The sequence below is a fragment of the Lathamus discolor genome, chromosome 6 (assembly GCF_037157495.1).
Source record: "Lathamus discolor isolate bLatDis1 chromosome 6, bLatDis1.hap1, whole genome shotgun sequence".
In the NCBI taxonomy this organism is placed as follows: domain Eukaryota; kingdom Metazoa; phylum Chordata; class Aves; order Psittaciformes; family Psittacidae; genus Lathamus; species Lathamus discolor.
This window is the reverse complement of record NC_088889.1, coordinates 40,228,143-40,249,575: the sequence shown is the minus strand read 5'-3', so window position 1 is coordinate 40,249,575 and position 21,433 is coordinate 40,228,143. Positions and strand designations below refer to the sequence as shown.

At 37.9% G+C, this 21,433-nt stretch overlaps 1 protein-coding gene across 1 annotated transcript; it reads left to right on the top strand.

The window, feature by feature from the left end:
- The first annotated feature begins 457 nt into the window (after window positions 1-457).
- Window positions 458-21,223, top strand: BRMS1L (BRMS1 like transcriptional repressor). Its single transcript, XM_065686268.1, has 10 exons — window positions 458-655; window positions 5,958-6,048; window positions 8,596-8,723; window positions 11,529-11,608; window positions 14,222-14,318; window positions 14,710-14,793; window positions 17,026-17,090; window positions 17,919-17,958; window positions 18,771-18,897; window positions 20,571-21,223. The coding sequence occupies exons 1-10, from the start codon at window positions 520-522 to the stop codon at window positions 20,692-20,694; spliced, it is 972 nt and encodes a 323-aa protein (XP_065542340.1). The 5' UTR covers window positions 458-519; the 3' UTR covers window positions 20,695-21,223.
- Window positions 21,224-21,433: the final 210 nt, after the last annotated feature.

Sequence of the window (21,433 nt, the reverse complement as noted above, 5' to 3'; positions counted from 1 at the left end):
ACCGAAACCGGGGAAAAAGCAGGTTCTGGTGGGGAGGTCGCTACCCGCAGGGCCCTCTGGAGCCCCGGAGAAGGCGGGTGGGCGGTGGCGAGCAGCGACAGACACCTTGCCAGGGTGCAAACCCCCTGGGCAACCACACTGGTGCCGGCTTGCAAGGTGGGTCCTACAGGCTCGCTTGGGCCACCTGTGTGAGACGTGGGCAGGGCTTCCACCTCTGTCTGATCGTGATGCACCCACTCAGTGCCGGGTAGCGCTCGGGAAGGGGAATTCACAGAGGCTCGGCTCCGCTGCCCGCCCGGCCCCTCACGGGAGCACCTCTTCCCTCAGCCCCGCGTGCCTGTCGACGAACGACAACTCCCAGGAGTCCCCGCGCGCCGGCCAACGTATCCTGTTGGTGGGGCTCGGCCAATGGGAAGGCTCGTAAGCCACGCAGGCGGGGAGGGGCGGGGCAGCCCGGGGCTGGCGGCGGGGGAGCGGCGGCGGGAAGGGGTGTCCTAGGGCTCGGCGGCCGCAGAGACCATGCCGGTCCATTCCCGGGAGAAGAAAGAAAACAACCACGATGAGATGGAGGTGGACTACGGGGAGAACGAGGGCAGCAGCTCGGAGGAGGAGGAGACCGAGAGCTCGTCCGTGTCCGAGGAGGGGGACAGCTCAGGTGCTGCGGCCGCCCTCAGGGGATAGGGGGGAGCCGTGGCGGCTCCTTCAGCACCCAGCGTGCTGCCCCGGGAGAGAGACCTGTCCCGCCCCGCCCGGGTCCGGTGGCTGCCGGTGCCCACCCCTGCCGTGACCCCGCCCCCTTGCCGCTCTGGCCCGGCCCAGCCTCACCCCGGCTCCGCTGGCTGGTACGGCGGGGAAGCGGCGGGGTGCAAGGCCAAGGCAGCCCCGCTTTGCCCTATGCTAGCGGCTCTGGAGTCCGCTGGCAGCCGGCCTTTGCGGGCCGGGCCGGGCCGGGCCGTGGTACTCCTTGTAGATGCCGTGGGTTGTGCCTTGCTGGGCTTGGGAACATGGCCTGGGGAGGGTGGGGGGGGCTCGCTAAGGTCTGCACTAACAGGCTTGGCATATATGCGCACATCTGTGTGTGTGCATGTAACAAAATACAGGTGTGTATGTGTATATATATTTTTAATCATGCAAAACCGTGAATTTTGATCAGACATTTTGAGGCCTGTCTTTGAGAGGGCATTGGAAACCCTGTCAGTACCATTGGCCTCTTTTGCTAAGCATTTCAACCTCTGCTCTGTTGAAGGTCCCCTTCTTTTTCCATAGCTTCCTTGGGACCACAGATTGTGAATGAGTAGGTGAAATCCAGCTTTAAAAGGATTACTTTTTCTATGGGCAGTATCCACTGTGTTAGAAGGTGGTTATTATCTATTCAAACTTTCCTTGTAATTACAAGGGGTAAATTATAAAGTGGGAAACATGCTGATCATCAGATGCATACACTGCTGTTCTGGCATCACTGAGGCTTCATAAGTATGTAAGCGCCATAAGCAGGATAGCAGTCACTGGAAGGGCTAGCTGAGGAACAGTAGCTGTGTTCATTGCTAGCTGTGGTCCTGGCATGTGTTTCTGGCACCTGAAGTGGTATAGAGTGGTTGTCTGGGATCCCATCCCATGCCTGTACTAGCACACTGACCTGTGGCATGAGTGCCAGCTTGGCACAGTGGAAGGGATGGGACACCATGAACTAGACAAATTAGGCAGCTGTGAAATTATAATTTTACATATGTTGGCTTGTGATTGATATATCTGTTTATGTTAACCCTCGATACACAGTTAATTCTTCATTTTTGTTGTTAAATCCTATGGCTTTTAGATTCACACTGACTGATGCAGTTCAGGGAAAGCCCTGGTATGGTTGTTCCATGTGGTCTCATGGAGCTTCCCCTTGTCTGGGCTGTCCAAGGACTAACAAGGTACTGGAGCCCTACAGGTGTGGTAGAAAGAGCCCAGCTGACTGCAGGAGTAGAGTGAAAACCCTAGTAGTGATGGGAAAGTGAGACTGGTGTGCTGGGAGAGAGTGTAGTCACTCCCTTTGACCTTGATTTAATACTCATTCCTCACGAGAGTTGATCCGCAGTAGAGGCCTTTGTTAATCTATAAATCCAAGTGATCTGCGTGTGTTTTATACAGAGCTTCCCCTGCTTCTCTGCCATCCCCCCATGGCTTGAGCTGGCCAGTAGGAGTGAGTGAGCCCCATTTTATACGTTAGGCTGCTGGTCAGTGGCTGTCTATCTGGATCAAATTGCCACTGCTACTGTTCTGCCTCTCATCTTTACCCACCAGTTCTGGTACAGTGTGCTTTCCTGTCCCCTTTTTTGCATGGTCTTCAATGTTTGTTGGGCCTTTGCATGTAAACTGTCTGAACAATAATCCATGAAAAAGGTAGCTGACTCACAAAAGCATGCTTCGGTTCTTTTATTATCAGAATTGTACATGGACTAAAAAGGGAATATTTTGGATAAGAAATTCAGAGACAGCTTTCAAGAAGCTCTGATATACAAAGTTTGTTACATCTTTTGAGGGAAAGCGGAGAGTGTAAATGTGTAAGTTTATATGGCAGTAGGTGAGTGATACACAGGATTATGAAAGGTTCCTTGATGAGGTCCAGGAGCAGTACTGCAGCTATAACCACTACTTACGGAGCCCATTTTAGCCTTCCAGTTTGTACTGTAGGTAGATGTTGTCTGGGAATGCCCTTTCTTCATCTCTTATTCTAGCTAATCTGTATGTCTAAAAAAAAAAGTAATTTTCTCCGTGAGAAAGGGAGAAAAGGATGTAAACTTTTCCTATTCTCTGGCTCCCTGGCTCTGGTGGAGAGAATTGTTTCTGCTAGTTCCAGCTTTGAAGTTTGCTCTTTTTTTGCAAAACTTGCCTTTGCTTCTGTTTGCAGTTGTGTTAATTGATATTTTTAAAGAAAACTTTGAAGTTTACATGTCCTCAAAGATGCTTTAGTTGATTTATTTATTTTTTTTTTTTTAATTGAAGGCAAATAATTCTGTTGTCTTGCTCTTGTTTTGTTTTCTTCTGGGATTAGGGTCCTGGAAGGAGGAATTGGGTTTGAGTGTAGTCTGTAAATGTTTCCTTAAAACAATACAAGAAGCTCTCCAGATAATTTCTATTGCATTCCACAGATAAATGCTTTTAAGGAGCACTTAAAAAGCAATGATTACAGGAAATGAGGTGCTTGTCTCAATGTCTTGACAAATATGAACATGCTCCATGGAAGCAGGTTGCTCCTAAGAATGTAAGATGATTAGCATTGCAAGAAATAAGTCGTTGTTAAAATTATAATAAGAAAAAAAATTTTGAAATATTTTTGTTGTTAAATTTCTCATTTGCTTTGCTTGCATTCAGCATTTTTTTTTTTTTACTATTTTGTTTTTCTTCCAGTAGATTTCTGAGAATACAGAAGGTGCAGTTAGACGAAGCATAACTTGCCCTTGAGAGGTGGCACTATTTCTATCCTGTTTTTTTTTTATGCTATGTATTTAGTCTAGAGGTTTTTTTATTGACCAGGATATAGAATAGCATATTTGGGATGAATAAAACCCCACAAGTTATGCCCACTATCCCAGACGAGAATTTGGCCTTTTTTTATATAGGCCACAACTTATTAAAAAAAGCTGTTTTAAGCACTGTTATATTTTTAAGTACTGTGGGTTGTGTTTTTTTCTTTAAACCAGGCTGCCTAGTCATTGAGTTGGACTGCTTGAATATGGTAGGAAGAGAATTACTGTAGTTTTTAAGGTGTTTAAGAATACCCTAAATACTTTCAGGATGGGCCTATGAACAAGTGTTTCAGTAAATAACTATGTACATTTTTCAACTGGAAAGCCATATTACTTGATCGTAAAACCCTTTATTTGTTCAGTATTGCATATTATCCAATCTGTATGTAATTTAAAGCTGTGGGGAAGGAGTTTCATAACTGGGGAATTAAAGATATTTCAGGACTCTGAAAATCTCCATCATTTTATGAATCTTACTGAAGGCAGAATAAGGGTGAAACAGTTGAAGAGTTACTTAGCATGTGAATCGCCATGCAGTATGAATAATAGGCAGAATGTAGACTTCTAGGCAGAAGTAAAAGACTTTTGAGTGTGTATGTAATTGAGGGGAGTTTGGACAGAGCTATGAGTTATTTCACTGTCTACAAGAGAGTCAGCTGTGTCCCTAGATACCAATGCTTTATAGTTTCTTTGCAACGCAAGTTTAAAATATAAGATGCAGTCCCCTTCCTTTCGAACAGTGGGTGTTGTACAGATCCTCAGCCAGGGTTACAGTTCTTAGCTGTTTTCTTTGATTTGTAGTCCCTAAATATCCACAAAAGATAAAATCTGTGTTAATTTAAGGAAAAACTTCCAAGTGGATTCTTTATTAAAGCATACTTGGAACCAAAAGCATAGCTGAACTTATCTGAAATGCATATTTGAGCAGTAGAACTATTGGTATCCCAGTGCTGCTGCTTCTTTGGCCTTACAGGGAGGTGCCTTCAAATTTTAAAGAAGCTTTATTTTTATAGCACACAAATGCTTTAGGCATCTCTTTGAGTAATATGACTACTGCCACATTCCTTAAATCTGTGTGAGTTAAAAGTTGCCCAAGCAGTTTTGGCTTGAGTATTGCATCAGATGGACAAATAAAACTGCTTTTCAATCTGATTTTCAGCCTTATTCTGGGATTCAGGATCTGCCTTACTTTTGAGAACAGAATTTTAAAACAGAATAGTATTTCTCAACAGCCTGATACTCCCCCCACCCCCCAGTGTGCTAAGTATTCAGCTTTTGAAGGTCTGCCTATAAATTTTCTCTTTCTGCTTTCAAGTAATTCAAGATACATCATGTTTTAAAACTGTATGCACTCTTTTTTTTGCTTGACTATCTATAACATGACAAACTGCAATAGGTCTTTGATTTGGACTTGTAAGTAGCACTGTAGTGCAGATGAGTACTGCTCCATTGCCTGCTAGTTATCATATTCAGGCAGAGAGGGATGGTGTAATTTTTAGTCTTAAAAGCTTGTGATGATTTTAGGAAGAAGGTATGTGCAGAAAACTTCATACATTGAGAGGTCTGAATGGAAGATCTGACTTAATCAGATCCTCTGAAGTAGCTATGCTGGCCCTGAAGCTACTCCTTTCACCTTTGCAAATTGCCATACTCTTTTGCAGAACAGTAAGGATGAAGACTTGCATGCTGCTTTCTGTAGCTGGTGTAAGAGACAGAGTAAAGGAGTTAAATGCGTGCTGGAAAAATGTGGGTGCGGAAGAAGCAAAAGTTTAAGAGTTTTTTATGGTCTAGAAGAGTGAGTCCAGGCTGTCTCTGCTTGGTTCAGGATCCTACTTTGCCTTTCTGTCAGGAGTTAGGACTTCATGACAAAGTAGCTGCTTAGATGGATACAGCCTCCTTAGGGCAGCGCCTTCTCTCAAGCACCTGGCCTATTAGCACTAGTTCAGCTCCAGCTCCTGCCTGCATCCTGCCCATCCTTTCTTCTGCATGTCTTCTGCTACTGCTTGATAATTGCTTGATAATTTTGCTCACACTAACTCAGGATACACTTGAATTTTCAGTGATGGCTAATAGCTGTCCATACTTAAAGGCACCTTTCCTCCGGTGTGATGTACAATGTTTAGTTTTTCTGTTTCACACATTCTTAGGTGCACTTTATATTATCAGTTATGAAATTTACCCTCTTGAAGCCTTACCATGATATTGTTTCCTGTTTTGAGGAAGAAAAATTGCTGTTTATGGAGTTTCTTCTAGAATTAGATCCAAGTTTCTTGCTTTGTAGTTTATATGGCAAGTGATTTCTCATATTCTGCTATAAGATAATATAATGGATAATCTGTTCATAGCTGAAATTCAGGCTTGCTTCAGATTAGCTAGAAAAAAAATACCCAGTTTATTTGGTTATACATTACATTGTTCAAAACATTATCTTTCTTTTATTTGTAGAAATGGATGATGAGGACTGTGAAAGGAGGAGGATGGAGTGTTTAGATGAAATGTCCAATCTTGAAAAGCAATTTACAGACCTTAAGGATCAGTAAGTATTTTAATGTTTTAAGTGCCTCATTTGAGGATCCATTCCATAAGAATATTGTGTGCAGCTGGTGTTTCTTGTCTTTCATATATGTGGATGCTGCTTCTGGAGAAGAATAAGGATTGGGAATTCTGAAATTATTTGCAGGCAGTTGCTCTAGAGTGCTTTTACGTATTGCTGTAAGAATGGTTTTGAAGTGGTTTTGCTGTGTAGGTCTGGTGTGGGTATATTACATCAAAGTCCTTAGCAGAACCAATGAATTGTAATTTTAAGGAAATTTGTGGTGTTTTTCAATTTATATATTTATTTACTCAAGATCTTTCTCATCCTTTTATGTGTGTGGGACAGATCTAAGTACCGTCTTTGCTAAATAAGAAATTAAGTTATTTTTTCAGAGTATTGCAGCAGTTTTTATAGTTGGTACCAAGGAGTTTCTTATGTCTACTGCTACCCAGATACCAATAATAAAATAAAAAAAACCTGCTGTTAACTCTCTGTCTATAGTCTGTCTGCCATAATACCTACATCAGCAGTAAAGACCTAGTAAGTTTTAATAGTAATAGTTATTCAAAAGTGAATCTCATTTGTATTAGAGCCAGTGTTTTGTATGTATTTTAAGTTGGGTTTTTTTTCCCCCACATGCCCAGACAAGCTAGGTACATCTGTTCTTATTTAAATTGGTGGTAACTTGGCAACTAGCTTAATCAAGTACCTGACAAAGTGACACTTTGAGGAGACCTTGTCTATTCTTTGGCATATATTGAAAATCAAGTCAGTTGTCACTGTTTCAGATGTGTGTTTATATTGTGAGATCTTTCTGCTGCAGAACTGAGACATACAACTTGCTTTGCCTAACAGGACACTGTGAGGCCCACCTAATTGGGACTGGAAAGAATTGCCCAGCAAGCAATTTCTTGCTGTAGTGTTTAGGGAATACTGTCATGCTGTTCTTTTTTGGGCTGAGCAAGAAGCAAGCTGGCCAATGAAGCCAGCTGATGAGTATTGGAAACAGTTGATACCGACTGGTTTGGCATTTGGATATCCTGCAGCTTTTGCGTTCAGCTCTATTCTTCCACCTTTTGGACAGCTTGGATGACTGAAAACAGATTGTGGAAACAAACCTTTAAGGAGTGAATATGAAGGAAAGTGATCTTGGGTGGAAGGAAAAAAGTATTTCAGGGGGTTAGGGATTGTGAGTGGTGTTTGGGAGTTGGTAAGGCTGTGGTATATGAGGAAGAAGGCCTTGTGGAGACACTGGTTAGTGAGAGATTGGTGTGGTTTTAGGGGCTGGAAAAGCTGTGATGGTGGGATTACTAGGAAGGGAGCATTAGAATGATGGAACAAAACTTATAGAAAGGAGCAGATGTGAGTAGGGAAGTGATAAAGTTGGGAAAGAAGAAAAAGATGCATGAACTGTGCGTGGGATGTTTAGCCACAACCAGTAGCAGAGATGTAGCTACATCACTGTGATGTAGCTTGAACTTGGTGCTGTGTAATCAAATGTCAGTGACCCACCCAGTCATGTCCTGTGCACCCATGCTTATGCTCTAGCTAAATAATTCTGTAGCTCTCCATATGTTAGCAGTTGTGTGCTTATCAAGGATCGAGCCCATCAGCTGCAGGCTTTGTCAGTTGACTGCAGGACAGATTGCATGTGTAATACTTGGTTTGCAGGTAAGGAGGGGAGTGATCACTGACAATTGCTAGGTTAGGTACGCAGGCTTGAACTGTGGAGTTGTCATCAAAGTAAAGTGCTGAGCAGTAAAGCAGCATCCCTGTCCCAAAGACATCTCTTACATCTATGTAAAGATGTAAACAAAGATATGTTTATCTGTGTAAACAGGCAACATCTGATGTGCTCTTTAATCTGTGCAACAGAGTTATTACATGTTTGCCTTAATTTTACAGGTTTTGATTGTTGAGTGCAAGGTAAAAAATGAGAACTAGGAAAGCTGGTTATGTTGATGACTCTACGGTTCAACACTATATTGTATTACACTGTTTGCAACTGATAACTTACCAGTTACAAAGGCCAGGGTTTTATCATGATTGAATTACTTGTAATTGACATTGCATTAAATTCTTTAAAATGCAAATATATTCTTCATCGTTTACTGGTAAATATTTTAAATACACTTCCTTTGGCAGGAATGGAAGATATAAGCTACAAATTATCCTGCGATATTTGTGATAATATGCAGTATGTGAATTTTCACAGGAGGTGAAATGAGGGATGCTTCAGTAAGAGCCTGCCTCTCTTTTCTCTTGGTTTATGATAGGGTGGGAGCAGATATGTGAACATGAAAGCAAATGGGTGTTTCTATCCACCAAATGTCTGTCTTTCCCATGATGTAAGCCATATTGTTCTCATGTATTGTAGCACCCTTTCCTGTCCTCTTCCATGTTGATTCACCTCCTACTCCATCATAATCCTATTAACAGTTGTGTGATTTTATTTTTCCTCTTCCTTAGAGATGGAATTTCTTCTAGCGTGTGTTTGCTTTTAAATGAAATAAATACTTCTGTTTTGTTTCTCTGTCTTATTTTAAGGCTTTACAAAGAAAGATTAAGCCAAGTGGATGCAAAGCTACAAGAGGTCATAGCTGGAAAAGCACCTGAATATTTAGAACCATTGGCAGCTTTACAAGAAAATATGCAAATCCGAACTAAGGTAGCAGGTAAGGCATGTAAAATGAGTATTTCTGTTTCTACAAGTATAAACTTGCTATGCATGTTGAGGTCAATCTTTTTTTCTTTAGAATTGTTAAAGGAGTGCATTTTTAAATTAGAAATACTGTGGCATAGTTTAAAATGCATCCTGTGTAAAAATATTTTTTGATTCAAAATGAGTATGTTGCTTACCTCTTTGCACAAGTTGCCTGATAAAAAAAAAAGACATTTTTAGTGTGATTTTTTTTTTTTATGTTTCATTTAATGTCTGTCTGTGTAGTAAGCACAGAATTACTGAATTAAAACCACTAATTTTTTATTAGTCAGAAGATTTTGAATCAAGTCTGCACACTGGCTACTGTTGAAATGAAGAGATATGTAGGTGCTGTCTCAGGAAGTTCTTGCCAGATCTTCTAGCTGATAATGTGTTTTCTGCTCCTCTAGTCTGTCTCTTCTACTGCTGTGCTACTATCGTCCTGTTCCATCTGGGGAGGGAGCAGGACTCTTATCCTTAGCAGCTTTTATCTAAGCCACATTTTAATAATTAAAACTAATACTTAGATAGGCTTTTATGCTTACAAAAGAAGCAGGCTAGAACTTTTATCTTTTTCTGGGATGCAGCCGTATTATCACGTGGAATAGTGGTATTGTAGGACGACTTAAGTTCTGTTCTTCCCTGCTATAAAGTCTTTTCATGTTATAGCTCAACTTCTTTGGAGTAATTCAGCGATCTAAGGGTGACCTAACACAGGCTTTTAGAAAGCCAGAAAGCAGACATTTTGATCTCTTTAGCCAGAGAAACTGTGCCAGTGTCTTTTCTAAGAAATTCAGCAGAAACATGGTGCAGGCAAACTGGAAAATGGCAAGCTTGCTTTCATTTTTAATAATGCTAATGCTACTTCAGTGCTGTTCAGTTTGTCTTCATTGGTATTTTTGACATCAGGCTATGAAGAGAATTTGAAGTCTTTTGACAAATTGCATTTCTCTCCGTCCAGGTGGTCACTTTTCCGTAGTTGGTGACCGAGAACATCTTGGGTTTTAAGTTCTTAACCCAAATTTACTTGACTAGTCCAAAGCCCAAATGGGCTACTTAGTAGTAAGTTTGCAGGTGAACTTGCAGAAGATTTGATGTAAAAGCAACCTTAATCCATGCTTTTGATTTTCAGTTTTAAATGTGTCTGCTTTCAGTAGGTGGGGATGGATAGGCAGCATGTTACAGGTTCTCCTGATCTTCAGCACCACTGAAAATCAGTGTTCCAATGTAAAAAGAGTCCAGCATAAAAACTTCAAACTTGCGTTGAAGTTGAGACTGGAAATCAGAATTGTTTGGGTTTTTTGTGTTTTGTTGTGTTTTGTTTTTTTTTTTTCCCCCTTCTTTTCTTCAACTGAATGAGACTGATAAAATTATTCCAGGGAAAGCAAGAAAATGCAGAACAGGCTTATTTGCTCTTTCTTGGCAGAAGTGGGTAGGACTTGAGCTTTTCCAGGTAATCCCTGAGTATCTGAGAAAGGGATGGGGTTAAAAAAAATGCTGAAGTATGATTAGGTGAACTAGGGATGTAATTGCATGTGCAGTAGAAAGGGTACTTGTGTTTGTCTGCTGTCTAAGGCACTGAGCACTATTCACACAAAATGTGGATCCTGAGTGTTTCAGGAAGTTGGGAATAGAATTGTTTCTTCTAGAAGTATTCATATTTATACTGCTCAGTTTCAGGGAAATAAGCTGTGATTATAAATGGGTAGACCTAGACATGGCAGTCAGCCATAAATATTAACCCCCTCCCCCAAACAAACCCCAACCAAACCCAAAAAACCCACCCAACCAAACAGCATAACATACTGATGTAAGAAAAGAACATTTCGAATTCTAGATCAAAAGCGACTTCACAGCAGAAAAATGATTGACATAATACTTTGAGGTTTATTTTTCAGACCTATTGCTGGTAACAGAATTATTCCTCTTGTACTGTATTAAATTATAGTCAAATGAATTCTAAGTGAAGTTGTTCTTCGGAGTTCTTCATTTGCTAGACAGCATTAATGTGTGTGCAGATTTAACTCCTCAAGATGTTAATCTGGAACAATTTAAGTATTTTGTGTGAATGCCTTGACTGTATTAAATCAAGTTCTATCTGTACTTGCTAGATACTACATTTCAGGTACCTTTCAGATTTTTTTTCAGCTGTCTGTTTAGTAGACACATTTTCAGAAATGTGTAAGAAATGCTCCCAATCTTCAGAAGCAGTATCCTTTGTATTGCAAGGTGGCTATTTCAAAGAATAGGACAGTGTCTTGTTAATTGATGTAATTTATTAAGGTCATGCATTATGAAGTAAGCCTTATTCTAAATACTGATTTGTAAAAGCTTGTTTTTTTTCATTCAGTTTTCTAGCTATTTAAAAACCTCAAAACATTACTTAAAACTCTAATTAGAAGTTAGAAGAGGCCATTTGGTACTTTGATTTGAAAATTTGATTTGGTAATGGATTTGAAAATGGAGGATATCCAGGATAATTTGAGCATAAATACGAAATTGACCAGTTTTGTAAAGTTAGCATCACTGCTGGTATAATTTGTTGACAAATGAGAAAAGTTAAAATAGCATTTATTTTTCCTCAGATCTTTTGAATTAAAGGATTACTTGTTCTTATGTTTACTCTGTAAAGCAGCTAGCCACTGCAAGTGCTTAATATAATAGATCTGTGTTTTCTAGTATGTACATGTTTTGGGACTTGCAGGCAGTCTTAAAAGAGATTTCTAAAATCATATATGAGCTAAAGAAAGTAATATTGCTGTAATTTGTCTGATTACAGGTATCTATAGAGAGCTTTGTCTGGAATCTGTGAAGAACAAATACGAATGTGAAATTCAAGCCTCTCGACAGCACTGTGAGGTTGTGCCAGCTATTTGACATTGATAGCTTATCTCATCTAACTTTATGGTGTCATGCTTTCCCAGTTCAGTGCATGCTTTTATTATTGCTGTTATTTGCTGTTTGAATGCAATTGCCTTGTGAAATTTAAGTCTACATAAGAGGTTATTCAAAGCATAAAAAAATTTATTTTGTATTACTTTGGCTTTACATGTAAGTATAACTAAGTTTTCTTATTTTTCATTAACAAGTTCTTATTAATAGATTACCGCATGATTTCTTTTACCTTTATTATACTAAGAACAGTAACTAAAACATCTGACCTAATTTTAGCTAAAAGAACCTTACATTTTAGTAACAACAATGACAACTAAAATAATGATACTATTAATAATACTATTAATAATAATGTCTTTTTTGGTGGTGGTGGAGTTGTCATTTCAAAAGCAGTTACAGGAAAAGTATATCTCTCCTTGAATAGAAACATTCCTGTTTAAGTATCTAAATATACTGGATACCGTAGTAAAAATACTCATGTCCAATGCTGTAATATAGCTGCTTAGGTAATGAGGTTTGTGTCATAGTACTCCTCAGCCCCATTGCAGTTGCTTAAAGGTGTTTTCTTTGGCATGGTTCCTGAAGTCTGTGGCTCCTTCTGTGCCAATAAAGCCATACTTTAAAAAACATAAAAAAATCTATATTCCTGATGCCATGGGAAGGAGCAAGGTATAATAAGGACTACTCATTACTTTTGTAATTTGTCTTTGCTCCTGGGAATACTCTGGAGGTAGGGCAGAATCCTGTAAGGCTCACAGGGTTTCTCATGTGTGATTGACTGATTTGCTTTGGCTATATATTATTCTTCTTTAAGGTGGTCTTTCTACCTTGTTTTGCTATTATGTTTCTACTGAGAAACCTTCAGAATTTGCATACTCATCATGCGGTAAGGTCTTTAAATTCAGCAGTGCTGCTTATTCCACTGGAATATGACCATTCAGCAGGAATGCCACTGTAGCAGCTTTTCGCACCTTACTTGTCTCCAAGAGCTTGAAACAAAACAGATGTCTAAACACAAACGCTATTTCATTTTAAAATGGAATTTTAACATGTTCTCGGAACTGATAACACTCATTTGACATGTCAGGCATATGTAAGAGGCTTTTGCCTTTTCAATTCTACTGAGAATTTTTTTTTCTTTTTTTCTTTTTTGATAAGGGATTGAAAAATATTTGAAAGGAGGTCTTTGGAATTTAATATGTTGTAGCTTGCAGGGAATAGTAAACGTGACAGCCATTTAGTAGAACAGGGTTCTTTGTTTTTGTCTATTCCTCAGCTACTTTGCTTCACTCCAGCATACTGGCTTGAACATTGGTAAAGGTTAAGTTTCTGTTAGTATGCTAACAGAAGAGCAGTTGAGGTGCAGAAATCTGCTGACTTGGGTTTAGGGGCTGCAGCTTCTGGCAGAGACATGGTAACAAATAGCCAGATGCAGCGACTTGTGTTGCTTAAACCGTTTTGTTGTTTTTTTTCCGTGAGCATATCCAAGCCCTCTGTTTTCCAGAGTTGTTAAATATGTTGCTTAGTGATAATGAACTTTAAAATGTAGCAATTAGCTGTATTTCCTAATTGTGCTTTAAGAGATGTGCAAGCTTATGAAATAACAGTAAATTTAGAGGCCTGGAACTCTGCTTAATTCCAAGTTACTGGCTTAGAGAGTGTAGTGTTTCTTGATGCTGCCTTTAAAGGGGGCAAGTGGTCTAAATAGATACTGTGTAATTTTGGTATCCTATGCAATGGACTGTAGAGCAGTTTACTACAAAGTTGATTTTTCTAATTCAGAAATACTTAAGAGATGGAAGATAGCATAGACAGCATGAAATGCTGTAGAAGGTTCACATCAGTCTGTGGTTTTGTTTGTGTATAAGAAGTGCTAATTGTACAGCTAACGCTGAAGGCATTATGTTAATCTATCTGGATCAGAAATTGCTTTTTAAAATATGAACCAGATAATTTTTCTAAAGCAGTGCTTTAAAAGTGTTTCTCACAGCTTTAGGATAGATGGTTTTGCTTTCACAGCTCTAAATATTTTATGTGCTCAAGAAGTTCTGTGGGAAAGTATTTTTCAGATCTATGAAAATAGGTAAAAATACATGGTAATAGATGATAATTCTGTATAAATTATTGCAGGTTTATTAATATTGGAGGCAGCTGAATAAAAACCTTTCCATGAAAAATATTAGCTTTTCTGATTTGTAATGAGGTATGGCATAGAGGTCACTAAAGTTATTCATTGTGAATAAATCTTTGCTATCCAAAAGGAAAATACTGTATTTGTGTCAAAATACAAACAGTTATTCTGGCGATCTAGCTGCATGCTTTTATCCCCTTAGTTATTCTTGGTACTGATATTTGATAACTATATTTACACTTATGCTAAGTGAATGTGCTGTCTTTAACGTGGTAGGGTCTCATGCGAAGAAAGTGGATAGAAGGAGATGTCATGCTTCATGGCTTCTGAAAAATTTTCACCTAAAGCTACTCTTGCCTTCCTTCTGCTGAGGCATTAAATTGTTGTCATATCTTTAGATGATAGAACTTAGTAATGTAAAAATGTATAACTTATTTCTGTTTTAGAGTGAAAAGCTTCTGTTGTATGATACTGTACAAAGTGAACTAGAAGAAAAGATTAGAAGACTTGAAGAAGACAGGCATAGCATTGACATTACCTCAGGTGAATAGAAATTCAAAGTTGTTGGGGTGGTTTGTTTGCTTGTTTGGTGTCACTATTTTTTTTTCTTAATCTTCTGATAGCTACTGGTTAATGGACTATAGAATGTCTGGTGAGTTTCAGGTTATCCAGCAGGATGCTGTTCAGCTGTAAGCTTTGGGCAGAGGTTGAATTTAAGTTTAAAACAAACTTTGATCTAGTAATTGTCAGTTTTCCTTCTGTGTTTTGAGAGTATTAATGTATGAGTATGTAATTATGTAACACTTTCATTTTGTTCAGAAACAGCATCTCACCAGAAAAATGTTAATTGTCATTTTTTGTCAATTTCTCTGCTGTTAAAAGAGCTAAACTTATAAATGTTTCCAATTTGTAGCACGTTCTTATGTCTTTTCAGAATTATGGAATGATGAGCTACAGTCCAGGAAGAAAAGGAAGGATCCATTTAGTCCAGATAAGAAGAAACCTGTTGTTGTATCAGATATCCTTTTACTGAAATCGTTGTTCTTTCTAGTAGTATTTACTGGTTTATAGCTAGTCTTACTATATATGTCATAAACAACAAGTTGAAGTGATAATGCATTCTCAAAATTTTTTTTTGCACGGCAGCTGTTATTCAGGTTAGGGAAGTAATGTTGACACATCCTATTACAAAAGCTGAAATTAAAATTCTCTTAATCTGACTACTAGTTTCACATTGAGAACATTTCTAAAAGTTGATTTTTCTAATTCTTCAAACAATAGAGCTGCAAGGCAAAATCATAAAAAAAATTAGGCATCGTGTTTGCAAAGTATAACTCGACTTGTGTAACTTCTCCTGGCTTGTGTAACTTTGCTTCTTATTCTGGTATACCTTTGTCTCAATTTATTACTTCCTAACAATTCCGTAGACTACAGAAACTCTTTAATCAAAATTAAAATTCAAAGAATTGAGCTGATTAGAGGGATTGTGGGCTTGGGGTTCCTGTAGAGAGAGTATAGTATTTAAGAATTGTGCATTGATGACTTCATAGCTGTTGACAAGCAAACTTTTTAAGGTATAACAACTAAGAGACAGCATCATCTTTCTTCACAGAAAGGAGATGCCTTTGCAAACTTGAGTATTCTTTCTACTCCTGCCCCCAGCCCAACATTTTTATAGGGTAGGAATGTGGTGGCTTGGAAGTTGCCAGAATTGTGGAGACTTCCTAGAAAAGAGCAGGCTGGATGGGGCTTTGAGCAACCCAGTCTAGTGGAAGGTGTCCCTGCTGGCCTGTGGTGAGGGGTTGGAACTAGATGATCTTAAGGTCCTTTCCAAACCATTCTGTGATCTAAGTAGTGACATTATATAGTATAAAGGCTGTTTTTTGTTGCTAACCTGCTGCAAAAAATCATGCTACTTTCACAAGCTTTCATAATATCAGGAGAAGGTGGGAAGGAAGAAGTTTCTGAAAAAAACCAAACCCAAACCCCTCCTTTGAGGATGTTCAGTTTACTGGAACATATACCAGATGGATGATTTGTCCTAGTGGTGGCAGTTCTTCCATTAGGATGCATTATAAATTCAGTTTAGTAGAGGTGGTTTTTAGCTAATGCTTAAAAGCCAGGTGGTATTAATCAATGTACCTACAAGTGGCTTCTTTAGTTTCTTAACTCCTTTTAGCAATTTGAATGCCAGGTTGCTCGAAAGTGTATTTTCTTTAGCCCTCAGCCATCCTTGTCTTTGGGTTGTCCATACAAATAGCATTCGGATTCTGTGAATTATGAGCTACCTTGCTGTTTTACAATACATTCCAATCAGAAAATGCTTACATAGTATTAGGTCTAAAACCCCAGCAATTTCAGGCAATTAATAAAGTTGAAAATCCTTTCAGTTGTGAAGTAAATTAATTTTCTTTTTGCTTACGATTTTAAAATAGTTGTGAACTTGTCACTTTCTACAGATCTGTCTATAATCCTAGGAATTTTACGTTTTTTAAGTTATACTACTTTATGTTTAGAGGGAAACAAATTTGAAAATGGCTAAAGATCTGTAAAATTTCAAATAGAATGTAGTTAAAGCTCCTTTATCCCATTTTAGAAGATTTAGTTTTTAAACATCCCTAACACTTTTTCTAAACATATTTTTGAGAGATGAAATGGGGAGAAATGAAATAAAAACTTAAGATCATTGTAATGGAATAGCAGTGCTATATGGAGTTTTGTTTTGAAGTTCATATGTTGTTCTAATACGCAGTTTTTACAGTTGATAGTTCAAGGGAGGGCTTTGCCTTTCTGCTTCCTGTGGGTTTTTTTTGGTATTGATATTTAGAGATGTGGTGCTGTCTGTGCTTTTCTCTCAAAAAAATATGACGCAGAGTACTGTAAATATTTATTACAGCTGATACTAGTGTAGATGCTGATTTTTCAGTGGTCTGTTGAAATTGCAGGAAATTTTAACTGTAATTTGTAGTATTGCAAACGGAATGATTTTTGGAACTGTTAGGGATGAAATGTTTCTATCACAATTGTTATTTTATCTTCTTGAACTCCAGTAGTCTGAATATCTGCATACTATTATCTCAGTTTTTAAAGTGTACTTCTAGCTTGCATAATTCAAAGATGCATTTATTTTTGCTTCACATAGGTATTCTTTGCTTGAAAGATTGGCATAACAGAGCTATTACTATCTTTCTACAAACATTACAGTATTTTTATTATTGCTGTTTAAAAGAGTTTTCCGTAACATCTCCACGCCCCTATATAGTTTATATGTTACAAGACCTTGATATTCTTGAAGACTGGACAACAATAAGGAAGGTGAGATTAAAGGATGAATGCCAAAGGTTTTGTTTGGGTTTTTGTCCAGTCCTTTTGCCTCTTAAAAGTATGTAAATGTATTTCTTACATGATCAAAATTCTAAATAGATTTTTATGTCTTCAGCAGTCAGCTAATCATTCCACTCATTTTATACTTGTGCATATTTTGTTAACAAGAAGTAAAATGTGATGGCTATGTGAAAAATTGTCTGGCTTTTCTCTTCGTATCATATCAGAAGACTAGACACAAACCAGCTTTTCCTCAGTTTGTTTCCTGTAGTGTAACGGGATTTTTAAACAGTACTGAATCCCAGAATTTACTGGGGATTTTGCCTTTTCTAGAAATAATTAAAAACAAGCAAAAGCAAACAACCCCAGAAAACTTTGTTTTTTTAAAACCTACTTTAATACTATGTGATCTAGAGTTCTCATGAGAGAACAGAGAATGAGCTTGTATACCGTGTAAATCAGAAGAATAAATTGATCATATAACATTTTGTTTTTTAGAATGAGTAAATGTCATTTAGTATTTTCTTGACAGAATTACAAAACAGAAATGGAGGGTTTAATTTATAAAACATCTTGAGTGATTTGAACTCAAAAGTTACATAAGAAGGTGATTCTTTTTCACCCTCAAAATTCTGTTTTATTTAGTTACAGAGTCACTACCGAACACATATCTATTTTAGATTTCTTCCAATTGTGGTGTTTTGCATGTAAAAGCAAGTATCCTGTGCTACACCACTCATAACTTCAGAGTCAAAGCTGGTGATTTAGGAAAAAAAGAATACACTTGCTGACTAACTTAATTTTCTTTTTTGTTTCAAGGCAATGGCTACACTGGGGCCACACAGAGTAAAGCCAGAACGTAAGTAAACATTGATTTCCAAAGACAGAACTTGCTGTGTGTAACGGTGTAAACTGCATCTGGGCAGATCATACTTATTTTAGCCCTGGTGTAGTGATGGAGGATGGGGTGAAGAAGCTGAAAGATCTGGCTTTTGACTTTTCCCTCTCTTGGGTGCTGATGCTTGTAGCTTGATTGCTGACGATTGTGTTGATGCCTGAATTCTAGAAAATTAGCAACAAAAATCTATACTTCCTCAAGTGGGTTATACCAATTAATGTCAGCAGGCTACGCCAGTGTTTAGGCATAAGATGAGGCAGGAAACTTAGAGCACATGGACCTTAGGAATGCATTGTGAAGGATGCTCACATTTGCTGCAAGCTACAACCCTGAAAAAGTACAACTATGGGAAAGGAGTTGAGAAGCACATGAATGCTAGGTAAAATCAAATTCTCGGAGGTGGTGAGTAAGGAAAAGGGAGAGGAAGCAAACAGAGGATGTATTTCTTTAGTGGTGCATTACTACTCGCATGCTGTGGTAATGTGCTTATAAAGAGGTTTCAGGTTCTGCGATTTCAAGTAATCTTTATATTGCATTATTTGTGAAAATTCGTAGATCTGAAGGTTGTAGGGAAGATAGCTTCTATTTGAAAATGGAAATGTAAGTTATCTAACTGGAAATAGAAAAGTATCTTGCTTCCAATTTTTGTGCATTCTTGCAGTTACTTTTGATCATGGAAAGCGTGTATTCTATGTAAATAACTTGTTGAAAGTACATTTAAACAACTAACTGACTTCTGCCAAGTTAATATTAAATTACTTTGATCATTTTAGCACCTGTCAAATTAGAAAAGCACCTACACAGTGCTAGATCTGAAGAAGGAAGACTGTATTATGATGGAGAGTGGTATGGACGTGGACAGACAATATGCATTGATAAGAAAGATGAATGCCCTACAAGGTAAAGATTACTCAGATTGTGCAGCTCTGTATGTTCATGTCAAGCAGTAGATAGGATGATGACAGTAGATAGGATGATGGCATTGAAGAATACAGCTAATTAGGAAGTACTGTCACCTCAGTAACATTTATTCACCTTGGAAGATGGGTATCAAAGAAGGTTGTGTGCTGGACTTCTGAGAGGCTAGTAAGGGTTGGAATTAACTGAAGGTCATGAGATGTTTGTAAAAGTTAGGATCTCGCTAACAATTTAAGCTCCTCCTGGTTTCTGAATAGCCTTTGAGTTAGTTTTTTGAGTATCTTGGGATTTTGTTGCTTTGAAAATTTGATCTGCTGGCACACCAAAAATATTTGATTATAGAAAATCAGTTTATACCATTAAAGATTTTTTTTTTCTGTTGGTTAATGGTCTGAAAGAAAAGAGTTGGAACTTTTTAAATGGGAATTCCTTCTCTTTAACAAAGATTCTATTTACAGTGCAAATTTGACTGAATGTTTTAGATATCTAAATGTATTTGTGTGGATAATATTTGCAAATTCTAAAAAGTGGGTCTAATATTAAAACAGTATTTAAAATTATATCTTACCTTCTACTGAATGAGGCAAGTGAATCTAAGCACAGTGTTGGTTAAATATGTACAGCTACCCAGGAACTTCATATAGCAGTAAACTATATATATATTATATATAGTTAACTACTGTAAAGCTGGCTATTTTTTTTCTTCCTCGTGTGTGGTAAAGGGGAATGGATTTTGGTGATTTTGGTGCTTGTTCAGGGTTTAAACATGAAGGTATTTTATTAAACTATGTATTCTTTCTGAAATAATAATAAAAAAAAAATCTGAATTGGTTTAACAGAACGTAGCAGTTACACTGGGATAAAGAAAGATCTCAGTATCCAGTGTCTGACAAAAGCCAAAACCTGATGCTTAACAGGGCAAGCACACAGTAGAACTTTACCAGCCTTTTCAAGATTTCAGCAACTTTTAAGGCTGAATTGTTTCCTGGAGGGAGTTTTGTCACACTCATTATTTAATTGATCTTTCTTCCATTAACTGTTTTAATCTCTGGTTTTGAGCCTTTTTTTGTCATCAATTGTAGTTGATTTTATTTATTTTTTTCCTAGTGGTTATGGGGAGGGGGTTGTGTTCACTATTTGTGTGAAGGTTTACTGCAAGGGGCATAAAAGCATGGTTCATGTAAGAATGATTCAGTAAATCAGGTTTTAACTTTCTCTTGGTATGATGACTAACAGTTGAATACTTATCTGCTTTAAATCTTAGGCTTCCATCTGTTTGACTTGTTTTCTGAATACTTTGTATTCAGTGTAATTTCTGGGTGCGTTTTCCAACAGATCTATTTTTTACCATGGGTCTTCTATTGTGTTTTCTATGGGCGACTATTGTTCTTTTAAAATATTTGTACATGTTAAGGGTTTAAATAGATGGCTGAAAACTGCCTTCACTAAAGACACATGCAGTTACCAAAGAATTCTGTTAGAACTGTCCTTACAATGGAGCCAGTATATTTTTGGTCTAGCATTTATAAGTAATGCATATTTTCATTTACTGTGTGGAAACACAGCTGCAGTTTTGAGGTTATTTATCAGCTTAGAAGTTTTCTAAATTCTTCTTGTTTTTCTTCCCCTGACCCTTCTTCCTTCATTTTCTGTAGTGCCATAATTACAACAATTAACCATGATGAAGTTTGGTTTAAAAGACCAGATGGAAGCAAGTCCAAGCTGTATATTTCTCAACTACAGAAAGGAAAATACTCAATAAAGCATAACCACAACTGACCGTTGGTAATCTATGAAACAAGTGGTATTGCTATGCTTGATGTGCCATGGGGTGAAAGTTGTATTTAGCAGTGTTTTGTATTCCTTACAAATTTACAGCAGTATCTGATGTGTATTTGTAGTGCTGTATGTAGTCTTCGTATGGACGGGCTTCAGAAACCTGAGGATGGTAAATCATGTCGACAAACATTTTACCCCTAAATTGGGTCCAGTGCCTAAGATATGAAGTATGCTCTTCACATATAATAGCTCAGAACTTCTCATTTTTGTAAAATAAAAAAATAAAACGCAGATTAAAAAAAAAAAAAAGACTTTTTTTTTTTTTTCCCTGTTGGTGACCAGTTGGTGTGATAAAAATGATAACTGTAATTACCAGCAACTCACTTTGTTTTCAGTGAACATGTCATGCTGCTTTTGTGGATGTAAATTTAGCCTGTTCAGCTGTTGCTTTTGAATAGATTGTAACATGAATAAGCATTCTTTTATCCAAAGCAGACTGATTTATTAAAATTATTGCCCTTCACAGCTCTGCTAGTAGTGACTGTGTTGTATTTTGTAAGGTTTACTGTATTGCTTGTAATGGGACAAAGCCAATATTTGGAGCTACATTTTTGAGGAGCAGTTTTCTGGTTTATGACCCTATTCTATAGTAAACAAATTGTTGGTAATTTTTTTTTTTCTTTCCCAGATTTCCAGCAAAATTTATGCGTGAAGTAGACAGTGTTGCTCCAAACCTGTA